This window comes from Tenrec ecaudatus, chromosome 1 (assembly GCF_050624435.1).
Source record: "Tenrec ecaudatus isolate mTenEca1 chromosome 1, mTenEca1.hap1, whole genome shotgun sequence".
NCBI lineage: Eukaryota > Metazoa > Chordata > Mammalia > Afrosoricida > Tenrecidae > Tenrec > Tenrec ecaudatus.
In genome coordinates, this window is record NC_134530.1 from 165,571,434 (window position 1) to 165,585,324 (window position 13,891).

A 13,891-nucleotide genomic window follows, 5' to 3' on the forward strand; every position below is an offset into this window, starting at 1 on the left:
TTTTGAGTGAGTGAATGAACGAGAGTGAGTGAGAGTGTGAATGAGTGAGTGCGTTAGAGTGAGTGAGAGTGATTGAGTGTGAATGAGTGAGTGAGAGGGCGTTAGAGTGAGTGAGTGAGTGAGTGAGAGAATGAGTGAGAGAGAGTGAGAGAGAGTGAGAAAGAGTGAGAAAGAGTGAGAGAGTGAGAGTGGGAGAGTGAGTGAGAGATAGTGAGTGAGAGAATGAGTGAGAGTGAGTGAGAGTGAGTGAGTGAGTGAGAGTGGGAGAGTGAGAGAGAGACTGAGTGAGTCCCGAAAGATACTTTTAGTGGCTTGTAAAAATACAAATGAAAATGATAACTTGCTCAGGAAATTAATTTTCAGAAGCATCTTAAATGAAATATATCTAACATAATCTTATCCTACAAGAATCTCTAAGATAGGCAATGCTAAGAAAACTAAGCTCATCATTTGAAAATCCCTAGAATCTTTAAAAGTTGGGGTCAATTTTAATAGAATTCAAAATTTCAGAATTTAAAATACTACAAAATATCGTGAGAAAAATTAATTCTATATAAAAAACACGAGAACTGAGTCTTCTGAATAAACAACAAATTTAAAATCAATCAAAAAGAATAGCACTACCAAAATTTTTAGAAATCAGGCAGAAGAAATAACCAAAAGAAGTGAGAGGGACAGTCTGAAGGGAGCTGATTACATTGTCTTTTCCTGAGAATGGCTTACACCAGTCACGCAAACAGAAAGCACTAGCAGAAAGTAGACAAGCTACGAAAATCATCCAGGAGGGAAAATAAACATATATGATAGTAAGTAACCATGAGAAATGACTTGCCAAGATAATTTCATACTCAAGCCTTTAGTTAGGGATATTTAGAACCTTACAAGAAATACTCGTGTAGTACTGGCCTCCGAACTAAGATTGGGGTTGGAGCTGGTGAGAAGGTGAATTTGCGTCAAGAGTTGAACATGCTGGAGAGAGAAAAAAAAATAACAGTGACATGTCATGATATTGCTATTTCAGGAAGCCAAACAGATCTTAAATGTTCACCACACATACCTTGTTATCTAGAGACTAAGAATCATATAATATCTTAACAGGAATTTCTCAAATAGGTTCCTCTTGAGCAAAATGACAAAACCACGTGAAAATTTAACCTCTAACCAGAGGTCTTAGGAGAAAAATATTATCTCTGGAAGTGAAAGCTCTACAAAGAGGCTTCAAAAAGTTAATAGAAAATCAGAACTAAAAGATAATAAAAACTTTCCATGAACTTTTCCAAGACTCTTCATACAATTTCAGAATGGATTACTGAGGACTCTTTAAAATCTATCATTCTGAACACAGGGTCGTTACATGTCTTCCTGTGAGCCATATGCATGGCACGATGACCTCCCAAGGTCCCTGGATGTGATGATCTTATGCTTCCTGGCTTGAAAGGCTATTCAGGCATGTTTCTATTTAATAGACTCTAAATTGTGATCTCGGAACCAGGAATATGAACATTACCCAGAAGGGCGCTTTACCTGCTGCATTTGTTGTTGGAGTCTCCGTCGCTGTGCTAGATCGAGAACCAGAGTCTGAGGAACTTTCTCATTCTTGGGCTTAACCCTCTCCACTTCTTGCTGCTGTTTGGCTGAAGATTTCTTCAACTTCAGTTGTTCAAGGAGCTCTTTTACAGTCCGATGTTGCTCATTAAGCAAATTGGCCAGTGGTTCCTCAAACCTAATCCAAAAGGGGGATGAGTGCATTTGAACATTTCCCATGGCCCACCACACACTCACTGCCTGCTAATGATAGGCAAAGGGGGCTAGGATAATTTTCAGCTGCAAATCTGCAAATTCCGCTTCAGTCAACAGATGAACTCTTAGCCTTATTCAAATCTTTTCCTGAAGTTAATATTGAAGGTGATTTTAACCCCTTCCACCCCCATTCTTCTATAATCACTCCTATAAATGGAATACAGAGAGAGGACATCCAAGAAAAAAAATGGAACAGAGAATTATCTGGCTAACAAAAAACCAAGAACGAGTGGGAACATATTCTTACATTATAATGTTGCAGTAACCCAGCTTAACATGAGGAGCTCCATCTTGTTTCAAACTGCTGTTAGTCGCTGCTACCCGTCTCCCCCCCCCCCCCACCGCCCTTCTCCTCTTCCCTCTCCTGGGTCTCCCAACAAGACCTTGACTCTTTCAAGAAGTCTCCAAACCCTGCCTGCCCAGTGAGCAAGAAATGTACACTATCTTGTAAGACCTTAAATTAGCACCCGCAGCTGTGCAGTTCCCTTAACCCCATTACTCTGACAGCCTGCTATGAATGTAACAGCTAGAATTTCCCTCCCCTTGAGCAAGTCCCTTATTTTGAACTATAAAAAGTTTGGAATTTCTTTGTTTTGGATCAGGGTTTCCAAGGCGCTAGCCTACTCAGTCCGGCTATTTAATAAAGACTTTAATTATAACAAAGTAGTGTGGGTGATCTTGCCCGTTTACCACATTTGGAGGGGCCAGCGAGACCCCTATGCTGCAGACCAGCCAAGAGCCTGTTCGACCAGAGGGCTTTTCTAGCGGGGATGCGCCCTGATGGTGTCCAGGCCCCAGGCACCGTGTCTCAGATGAACAAAGAGAGATCAACGCTGAGTCTTCCTCATAAGTCTTTCCTGATCTGCCCCTCTCTGCTAAGTCTGTCTGTTTTCAGCTCATCCTGCATCCGAGGGACATGATTCTGACAGGAATGCCCTTGGCTTTGATCAGTGTCCACCCTCAGTATGGAGTAAACCTTGCCCTGGTCGGATTTCAGTAACTTTATATTTTCTCTTCTTCGGGAGGGAATTAATGGCTTAAATTCAGGAAAATTGTGTGAATGTGTTTGTAATCTGTTATTGTCTGTGTCTGATTAAAGTACCGGAATGGTTTCACCTTTGTGGAACTCCCCTGCTGTCTGTTTGCATTGTACTGGGGTTTAAAAAATCAACTCTGATAATTGACCTTTTAGAGTTCCTGTTTCCTCTGCCTTGCAATCTGTAGTCCACGATCTGCTTAGCTCTCAGGCTGACAGCGACTGTCCCTAAGGAGTGGACTCCTCTCCAAAAGGTCTCTCTTGCCTTGTTTTATGTATTTTGGGTCGCACTCCTTTTGGCTGTTGATAGTGTCGCTTGACTTTCTGTGCAAGGGCTTTCTGGTTTCTCTTGCACCCACAATCCCTTGGTGGAGTGGGGAATTCTCTGCGGTGGCCCCTGGCCCTGCCTGTTTACTGTGGCTTTTGGGAAACCTTTCCAAAAGCAGCCTGCCTTCCCTGATTCTGTCTGCTGTGGCCCCAGCCCTTGCTTTGCTCCCCTGCCATGGTCTCACTCCCTGTTCCCAGTTCGGTGCCTGCTCTTTTTAAGCCTACCCTACCCTACTGACTGTGGAGTCAAGTTCTCCTCCAGCTGCCTGCATGCTCCTTGGGAGAACAAGTCTGTATTAACTCCTGTCCTGTTGCTAGTGTTTAAGACTTTGTCACAGGTAACCCTGGTCACCCTGACCAATTCCCTTGTATTAATAGTCTGCCCTTGCTGAGTCACCCCTCCCTAGTTAAAACCTGTTTTGCAAAAACACACAAGTTCTTTTATTTCAAACTTGTTGCAGTTTCTAAAAAACGCACTAGTCATTACTGACATCTCCCTCCCTTCCTTGTCTCCATCAGCTCCCTCTCCCCTAGCTTCTTCAAACCCTGCCAGACTGGATGCCCACCTTGCTCAGCAAGGCCCCAGAGAGCCAGAGTTCCCCGGACTTTCCTCTCGTTCCCCTGCATCCCGTCCTTTCCCTACTAGAAGCTGGCCCTCCTGATAATTTGTCAAGTGACCCTTTGCCTGTATGTAGTCCCTTTTCTGTCTTAGACCTGTGTAATTGAAAAAGTCCAACCTCACCCCACCCACCCACCCCTTTCTTCTGAGGAACCCCATGGGTTACCCTCCCTCACGGAGCCCTCCCTGCCTCAAGAAGTGGAATGGAAAGCAGTTTCGTCTGTGGACCCCTTGAAGATAAAGCTTTAGCAAAATAGACTCAGTCAGCCTATTAAACTTGCCTGTGTGTTTGTTCATTCATACCAGCTCATTCCCGTTTTCTTTTCTTTCTTTCCAACTTAACCTCTTTTAAAACAGGACTTCAAGTTCAAAACCCATCATGGACCCTGAACAGATTTGCTTAATTCCTTTGATAATGTTGGTAAAACTCAAAATGTGAGCTACAGCCTTTTCTTTTAGGGCTCATGACCACTCCGACCCAGCATTCACAGCTTACGAACATGTGTCAGCGCTACCTTTTCCCACGGATGCCCCAGAAATCAAATTCAAGGTGTAGTAACTGGATTCCTATGCGTAAATATAAATGCAATTCCACTCTGCCTGGAAAAAAAGTAGCCCCTTCTCCCTGTTCTCCAGGATGCTGCAACCATTTTCCTCAATGTTACCACCCCCGCATTGTAGAGTCAGGATGGACCCGAGAATGATGTTGTCGCTAGGAGAGTATCCGAGCCTGCCTTTTCCAGAATGCAATCTTCTTCGGCTCCGTAATTTACCTATTGTTCCAAACGTATGCTTATAGAAGCCCTGAAGGCTTAAAGTGGATGGTTTGCTGAAGGCAGGTTATGTGCCCTGGGGAAACGTATGTTTTTATGCCAACTACTCAGGAGTAATAGAAAACGCTGCAAAACATGGGAGACCGATTAGACCAGAGCAAAAGAAAAAGAATCACAGGAATCCAGGTACCACAGACTATTCAATTAAAGCAGTGCTTCTCACGCCGCGACCCTGTCACACAGTTAGTTCCTGATGTTGTGGTGACACCCAGCCATAACATTATTTTTGTTGCTACTTCATAACTCATTTTGTTACTGCTATGAATCGTCAATGTAAATATCTGATATGCAGGATGTATTTTCTTTATTACGAATTGAATATAATGAAAGCATAGTGATTAATCACAAAACAATATGTAATTATATACTGTGAAATATTTTTTTCTTTTTTTGAAATATTTCTAATGACAAATAATGAAATTTTGTCTTGAAGCATGGTATATGTAGCATGGGTAACAGTCTTCACACCGGGAGCTTGTATGTGGGCAGACCTGCCTGGAGATGGACAGAGGAACTGTGTCTCCATCAGAAATACCTGTTTTCCAATCGTCTTATTTGACCCCTATGAAAGGGTCATTCAACCCCCAAAGGGGTCACAACCCACAGAATGAGGACCACTGAATTAAAGTCTTGGTTAGCTTCCTGGTAAACTGGCATTGCCGACCCATTAGCTTAAATACTCTTAGCACTGCTTATAGGTTTTTGTATCATACATTGTCTTGTACACTTTATCCAAAAACGCATCCAAAAAGTCCGCCTCATGGTGCTTCAACTCTAGCCTAAGAGGACCCTGAGCTGATGGTTTTACTCCCCCGCTAAAAGTTTAGTAACCTAGTTTAACACGAGGAACTCCATCTTGTTTCAAACTGCCAACTAGACCCCCTTCTCTCTTCCCTCTCCTGGGTCTCCCAACAAGACCACGACTCTTTCAAGATGTCTCCAAACCCTGCCTGGCCAGTGAGCAAGAAATGTACACGATCTTGTAAGACCTTGGATTAGCGCCCACAGCTGTGCTGTTCCCCCCTAACCTGCCAACCTGCCCCCTCTTTTCAACTATAAAACGTTTGGAATGTCTTTGTGCTGGATCAAGGTTTCAGGGCACTAACCTACTCTTGGTCCAGTTATTTAATAAAAGCTTTAATTATTAATAAAGTGGTATGGTTAATCTCGCCCATTGTCAACAGATACCCGCACTAACCTGGGGATTGCTCTTAACTATGATACAAAATCTTCTGGAAGTAAAGCATTTGTTTAATTTTCCTGTAACTCCTATCTCAGGTCTAGTTTCTTCCTTGTCTATTACTATTAGGCTGCCCTTGAATTCCTTTCTTACAGAGTCAAAGACCTTCAAGCATGAAACAGAAGGGTGTATACTATGATACATGGTGATTTTGATGACCAGAAGAACTGAGGAAACTAGTTCAATTACCTTACTACCCTCCAAGAAAATATTTTCTGTGAACCTCTTCTCTGAATGTCCCATTCCTACCCTTCTCACCTGACTCTGACTAGGGATGAAGCAGTCAGTCACTTAGTGGTTAAACACATTTACCACCCAATGCAGTCAGGACAGGACTGCTCAAGGAGCTAGTCTAACCTATAAAAACTTACAAAAAGCAGCTTTCCAGAAAATTTGTAGTAAACAGTTAAATGACAAGAATTTTTTCTTTTTCTTTTTTGACAAGAACTTTTTTCAATAGCTGCTGGGGATGAAGATTATGTTTTGTTTCACACATTTACTTCAAGTTTCAGCAGGTACATGCTAAAAACCTCAAATATCCACTGTCCTCTTTATAACTTATTAAGAACCCCAAACTCCTCATTACCTGACCTGTCAGAGGAAATGCGCACAAACAATGAACAGTAGCTAATGCAAACAATGCCTGCACCTGATTTTAAGTACTAATTGGACAGTAAGTAAGGGAGGCAGTACTAATTCCATAGAATTAGTACTATTGTTTTTTAAATTATGGTTGTGGGAAAGTACAAAATAAACTCCTATTCCACAAGTTATACTTATCTTTTTTCATGACATTAGTTATAATTCCCTTAACGTAACAACCCTTTCCACTTCCTCTCTGGGACCCGTTTCCATTTGCTCATCCTTCCTGCCCCTGCCTTGTCGTCTGAACTTTGCATTCGGACAAATGCTACCCTTTTGGTCTTTTAGTTTACTATCCTGTGGAGCACATTCCTCTTGGGATTACTGTTCACTTTACAGGCCTATCATTTGGCTGAGAGGTGATCCTCGGAGTGGATTCAGTTCCAGGTTTGAAAGGCTGTAATCTCGGAGCTTCCACCAGTCTATCAGACCAAGAAAGCTGGGCTTCCTTAGGATTTTGTTAGACATCTTCCTCCGCGTCTATCTAGAACTTCTCGAGGATGCTTTGTTTACTCAAAAACCAAACCCAGTTTGTATCACGAACAAGAGAAACAGCAGCAGCCAAACAGGTCAAGGGAACACCAATGTAATGAATGTCATGTAACAGGATTTGTTTAAATTGTAGAATCAAAGCAAATTATGAAAAATGCCATGGAATCAAATTTTTAAAATCTATACAAAGAGTTGATTAATGGAACGGAAATTTTTATAGAGATTAAATCCCAGTTATAGCAAATCCCCAAGAGGAATGGATCCATTTTACATACCAGAATTTTGTTTTATGAAGCATGCCTTGAAATACATGGGTCAACTAATTACTATGTAGAAATCTTGAGCTCTTTGGGAGAGAGTGGTTTTTGGGTAGTTTTGGTAATAGAATGTGACTAATAATTCTGGTTTTTTACACACTTGGTAGTATACTTTGTCTTTTTAAACTAAGTTTTAAGTTCCCCGAGTGGACCTAACAGAAATGCTGTTAGTTAAAAACACAAGAATTATAGTGGATATGGGTCTGTTAGCTTTATTTTACTCCACGGGGATACAAATTGCGCCCTGCCTGCTAGATGTAGCCATTCATATAACGATAACATGCAGCTACAACTAATGGATAACAACCAATTAAAGTGCCTCTACTTTTTTTTTTTTTTTTGCGCTGCTGCTGCTGCTGCATAAAGGAAGCTTTACTGCTTCCATTTGGTCCACAGTGTGGGGGACGGGCTCCCAGGTAGTGGCGATGTGGCAGGCTGAAGGGGCAAGGGGCAGGTAGAGGGGCTAAGGCCAGCTGGGGAAGGTATCGTCTAGAGGAGTTTCAGCTCTCCATCCAGGAAGCAGTTCTCCAAAAAGTCACAGAGATAGGGGTCCGTGTGAGTAGCCCCCACAGCCTGCAGGTCTAGAAGGGCCTGGTTGAGCCTATACTTTATGGATAAGGCAACAGGAGTACCAAATGTATATGAAAATAACATATATTTCAGGCTCTAAAACATTACTGTGCTCAGTTCATGGTTTGCTAAGTTAATGCCTGGGTTAGGGGCAAACGTTCGTTAAACCTTACCAGATGGCAATGGCCAGCAAGGAGCACTAAAGGGACAGACTGCATAGTACAATGTAGAGAAACGTCTGTGGCTGGCCACACAGTTTTGTATACCTCTCCAGCACCACTCACCTGGAGACGTTGCTATGGATACCAGCTACTGATTTATCTCCCTTCCCAAACAGATACAGCTTGGTCTACAGCTGCACTGCCCCATAACAAGGAGACTTAATCATTTGACACCCAGTTTCCCACGGCGCTTTGTATATAAACAACACAAAAACGGCTACTTAGGGATGGGAAATTGTTACTGCAATTTCTGAAACTTTCCCCAGAAACAAACATTTCATTTATTGTAAATATCAAGGTCAATGTCTAGCCTACCGTAGGACTTGAGGTGTATTAAAGTTAGGCCGAGACTCAGCCACACGATCCTTCTCCTCAGGACCATCATCTTCAACTTTGGGGAACCCCATCTCACCTTGGAACTGAGGGTAAAACAAGAGACGGGTTTTCCTGGAGAGTACACTTGGGAAAGTCACTCCAGTGTTGAGAAAAGACAGGGAAGGCTACAGATTACAGGCATCCTGAAAGATACACGAGCACCCCAGGGACCTCAAACCCAGTCAGGACCATCACTGTGCCAGGGGAGAGAAATCACCCAGCCAGCTGACTGTAACGGGAAGCACCGAGCAGGAACAACTCAAAAGCATTCGCTTTACTAAACAAAAATATCTTTCAAAAGAAATATTTACCAAAAAGTGAACTACTTGTGCTCAGAATAGTCTGAAACAAGCTTGCCTCCTTTAAGTACACACCAAATAATATTTCGGGAGATTATCCAAAAGCTTACAAGGGGAATTTCACAAAGAATAACCTGCACTGTGGCCACTAAGAGGAGTTTACTTCTTCTGCTACCGTCTTTCTTGGGTTCCTTGAAAGCCAGTCAGACTGCCTGCCCATTGTAGGGAGGGTCCCCGAAGTCCAAGGGCACCCGGAGTAATCAGTACTTACAGTGTCAAACAGCTCTTCCATCAGCTCATTCACTTCCTTCTCTGTAAGAACCCAAACAGTGCATTATTGGCACAAGTTGGCTCTGTTTTGCAGTAAGAGAGAATTCCATGAAAACAATGTTGTTTACAGCCAGGTATCTAACTAAATCCTTGTACCTATCATTCATTCATTCAAAAACATTTTGAACACCAACTATACCTTAGACTCTATTCTAGATGCGTGAGTGAATGAAACAAGCATTTCTACTCTGGTGAAACATAAATACTAGCATTGAATTGCTGTAGACAAAGTTAAGCTAAAATTCAACATATTATGATTTGTTTTCCCTTTTGACCATATTTAATTTATTCTAGTTCTTATTATTTTCCCTCTTACTTGGATTGAGGTTTCCCTGTGTTTTTTGTTGATTTGTTTTTGGGGGGACAATATATTCTTTATACTATATCTAAGAAAAGTAAATCTATAGAGACAGTAAATAGATTGTTCCCTGGGGCTTTGACAGGGGAGGGTAGAGTAATGGAGAGCTGATAATAATGGAGACAAGAGGAAGAAAATGTTCTAAAATTGATTGTGGTGATGACTGCACATCTCTTTTAATACTAAATTGTAAGGCATGTGAATTATAAGTCAATAAAACTGTTTTATGAAATATGATACAGATGACTTTAGAAATTAGATAAATTCATCATTGGCTGGCCCATAGAATACTTAATGGTGTCAACAGAACAGTCTCTAGCAATGTACAATATAATCACAATGACTAGAAGATCCAGAAAACACATTTACTAAATATGCGTATAACACAAAACTGGAAAGAATGCGCTAGTCCAATGGATGCCAAGACTCAACATTCTGGCTTTTCTGAAATCCAATGGATTGAACATAATGGGAATACGTGTAGAGTTCTACATTTATGGGGTTTTTTGTTTGTTTGTAAATTTTAAGCTTCTTAAAGCACAGAGAAAAAGTGGCATAGCTCAAAAAAAAAGAACACTTGAAAAAATGTCTCAAAGCTGTGACACACAACTGCTCCAAAAGAAGTGCATGTGGCACTGAACTAGCATGGCATCTGAGACTAAGTCTAAACAACTGGGATCGATTCTACAAACAGTCCTTCTAAAGAAGGTATAAAATAGCTAAAATCCTGATCCTGGTGAGGAGGCAGGGCATCTGGGACTCTATATTAGGAATGGAATATGGAGGAAGTTCTGGCAATTTATTTTTTGCCATGAAAGAATGCTTTCTTTCTTTCTTTTTTTAAATCATTTTATTGGGGGCTCATACAATTCTTATCACAATTCATACATAAATCCATTGTGCCAAGCACATATGTACATTTGTTGCCATCATCATTCTCAAAACGTTTGCCTTCTACTTTAGCCCTTAATATCTGCTGCTCATTTCCCCCCTCCCTCCCCACTCCTTCCTCCCTCATGAACCCTTCATCATTCATAAATTATTATTGTCATAAGTTACACGGTCCGATCATCTCCTCCCCACAACCCTTCATTAAGGGGGTGTCTGGTTGGCTAACAATGGGCTTTGAGTCTCCACTCTGCACTCACCCACATTTACAATGATATGATTTTTTGTTCCTTGGTGCTTGATACCTGATCTCTGAGACAGCTTGTGGTCACACAGGCTAGTGTGTTTCTTCCATATGGGCTTTGTTGCTTCTGAACTAGATGACCACTTGTTTATCTTCGAGCCTTTAAGACCCCAGATGCTATATTTTTTGATAGTCGGGCACCATCAGCTTTCTTCATCACATTTGCTTATGCACCCGTTTGTCTTCAGTAATCGTATCAGGAGGGTGGACACTCACTGATATGATTTTTAGTTCTTTGATGTCTGATAACTGATCCCTTCTACACCTCGTGGTCAGACAGGCTGGTGTGCTTCTTCCATGTGGGCTTTGATGCTTTTCAGCTAGGTGACCACTTGTTTATCTTCAAGTCTTTAAGACCCCAGACGCTATATCTTTTGATAGCCAGGCACCATCAGCTTTCTTTACCACATTTGCTTATGCACACATTTTTCTTCAGCATTCGTGTTGGGAAGGTGTGCATCCTGGAATGCCAATTTAATAGAACAACGTGTTCTTGAATTGAGTAAGTGCTGTTGAGTGGAGGCCCAATGTCCATCTGCTGCCTTAATACTAAACCTATAAATATATGCACATAGATCTGTTTCCCTACAATCATATAAATAGATTTACATATGTATATTCCAGTCTTTGGACCTCTATAAATACCTTTTGTCACCTACTTCTTTCCTCTATTTCTTTGTACTTTCCTCTTGTCCCACTAACATGCTCAGCCTTCATTTGGGTTTCAGTAATTTCTCTGTTACCTTGCCCTTGCTGAAACCCTACCAGGCCTCTCACACCCTCCTTGCTACTGATTTTGGATCACTTGTTGTTCCCCTGTCCCTGGGCTGGTCAGCACCACCTCCTTACCCCCTCCTCCCCTTCTCCCGTGTCCTCCCGGAACCATTGGTCCCATTGTTTTCTCCTCCAGACTATTCATGCAGTCTATCTTATCTAGATAGATCTGTAGAGATAATAATATGCACCAAAAATCAAGTCATTGCAAGATAGGCAATGAGTGAGAACACAGCTATGACAATAAAAAGGAAACCAATTACCCATAGAAGAATAAATTAATTAAAAGAAAAATATTTTAAAAAGAAAGAAAAACCTGTAAATAGATCAAGATCTGATTTTTTTATCTCTTGGCATGTCCTTCAGTCAGGTCCATGGGGTACCATGCTTTGACCCCAGAGCCTGTCCTTTGTACTCCCTCAGGGGCTCCCTGCTCTGCTCCCACTGTTGCTCTGCCGCACACTTTTAGTGGTTTGCCTCAGTGTCACAGGGTCAGTCTGGGCCAGTACCGACTGAGTTTCCAGTGTTGTCCCCTTAGGGCCCTGGGCCATCAGACGGTGTGTCTCGTAGTGGGATCAGCCATATTGTCCACTCTGTCCATTGGCTGTTCCACAGTGGGCATATCATCCTCCAGGCCTGATGGGCCAGGATGTGCTCCACTCTCTCTTCCTCCCCCTTCATTTGCTCCCATTTGCTCTGATCAGACAAGTCCCTCTCCCCTAGCTGCAGCTTCAGTGCCGTCCTCTCAAGTAAATTCTTCTGGGATGAGGGGCAGGCAACTTCTACACACTAACAAGTCCTCTCCTAGTTTACCCTAAAGAAATAAAAGATGTCCACAAAAAAAGGCATTAACAAGAAAACTCGGGAGAAGCTTTCTGATTGCCAGAAATCTGAAGAAGCTCAATGTCTATTAACTTGGGAATATGAGGGGACTTCAAAAAGTTCATAGAATAGTTGTCTTTTAATTCCATTTTCCCACAAACTTTGTGAAGCTTGTAAATAAACAGACTGATACATTCACAATGGGACACTATTCCACAGTGAAAAGGAGCACACTAACATGGATAACCTCAAAAACTGTTGTTTTTAAAATATAGAGAGATACAGATATAGTGTTAAGTGAAAAAGTCTTAATCAAAAAAACACATGAAACATGATTAATTTTTATCAAAATTTTCTGCAACACAAATATAATCTGTGATAAAAAAAAATCACAAAACAATGTTTGCTGCTCTAGCAGCAAACAAGAGGTGGGAATCAGCAGGGGGACTGGCTTGGAAGGACATGAAACATTTTCTGGGGGGTGCTATCTCTATCCTGATATACGTTTGGGCTATACATTTGTCAAAACTTGTCAAACGGTTTGTTTAGGATTTGTGTATTACATTACATATTACAAACTCACACCAAAAAACCCCAAACACACTGCCACTGAGTCCATGTCGACTCACAGTGATCCCATAGGACAAGGTAGAACTGCCCATGCGTTTCTGAGACTGTACCACCTTATAGGAGTAGAAATCCCCATCTGTCTCCCTCAGAGCGGCTGGAGGTTTCAAATTACTGCCCTGTGCTTAGCAGCCCAACGTGTAACCACTACGGCACAGGGCTCCAGTATTACAAGGAGGACCTAAAAACCTGGTAACATCAGACACAGAGGGCAAGAGGAGGTGGGATCCCACGAACTCTAAGACTAGGAGGAAAGCAATCCTAGTCTACTGACAAATACTGCCAGCACAGTGCTAAGCCCACCACAGCAATAAACATCACCAAGCCCCTGCCCTTGGCAGTCCAAGTCTGGGGTAGGAAGAGACAGGAGGCAAGACTTAACATAGTAACTATGCGACCAATGAATATAACAATAAGGATGTATACAAAGTGATATGGGAATACCTGGCAAAGTAATGATTCTAAATAAGGAAGAGCTATCCACCAAAGTACATGTACACGAATGAGGGAGGGAAGGCGAGGATTCTAGGAGGATTGAACTGACAGGAGATCAAGAAAGAAATGTCTCCCTCAGAAGAATGCGCTAGAGGTCAGCACTGAAGCTCCAGCTCAGGAGAGGGGACAGCTGCTCAGAGCTCACGGGAGCAAATGAAGAGGGAAGGAGAGAGTGGAACCTATCTTGACCCACCTAACCTCAAGGACGATATTCCTGCTCAGAGCAGCCAACGCACAGAGAGGAGCATAGGCCTGGCCCCACCATGAGACAAGACGTCCCTCACTGACCCATATTGCTAGGGGGAGCAACACTGGAGGCACAGTGCAGGGATTGTGCCCGATCTGACCCCACCACACGGGGGCAAACCACTAAGTGCCTGGGGATACCAAAACTAGACTTTGGGGCCAGGGCGTAGCACCCTATCAGACTCCACCAGAAACCACTCCTAAAGGTCAACAAACAGACTTGGAAAATAATAATAATTTTTAAAATAGAGTACCTATTTATTGAAAAAAAAAAAA

General features: G+C 42.2%; 1 protein-coding gene across 6 annotated transcripts in view; it reads right to left on the reverse strand.

The window, feature by feature from the left end:
* The window catches only part of GON4L (gon-4 like), an 84,513-nt gene that overhangs the window by 23,606 nt on the left and 47,016 nt on the right, over positions 1-13,891 (reverse strand). For all 6 annotated transcript variants that reach the window (XM_075562968.1, XM_075562959.1, XM_075562948.1 and 3 more), the window contains 4 exons: positions 9,043-9,083; positions 8,413-8,516; positions 1,525-1,723; positions 883-969 (listed from right to left, as the gene is read on the reverse strand). In XM_075562968.1, coding sequence (XP_075419083.1) covers positions 883-969; positions 1,525-1,723; positions 8,413-8,516; positions 9,043-9,083 — 431 coding nt within the window. The remainder of the gene's footprint in view (positions 1-882; positions 970-1,524; positions 1,724-8,412; positions 8,517-9,042; positions 9,084-13,891) is intronic.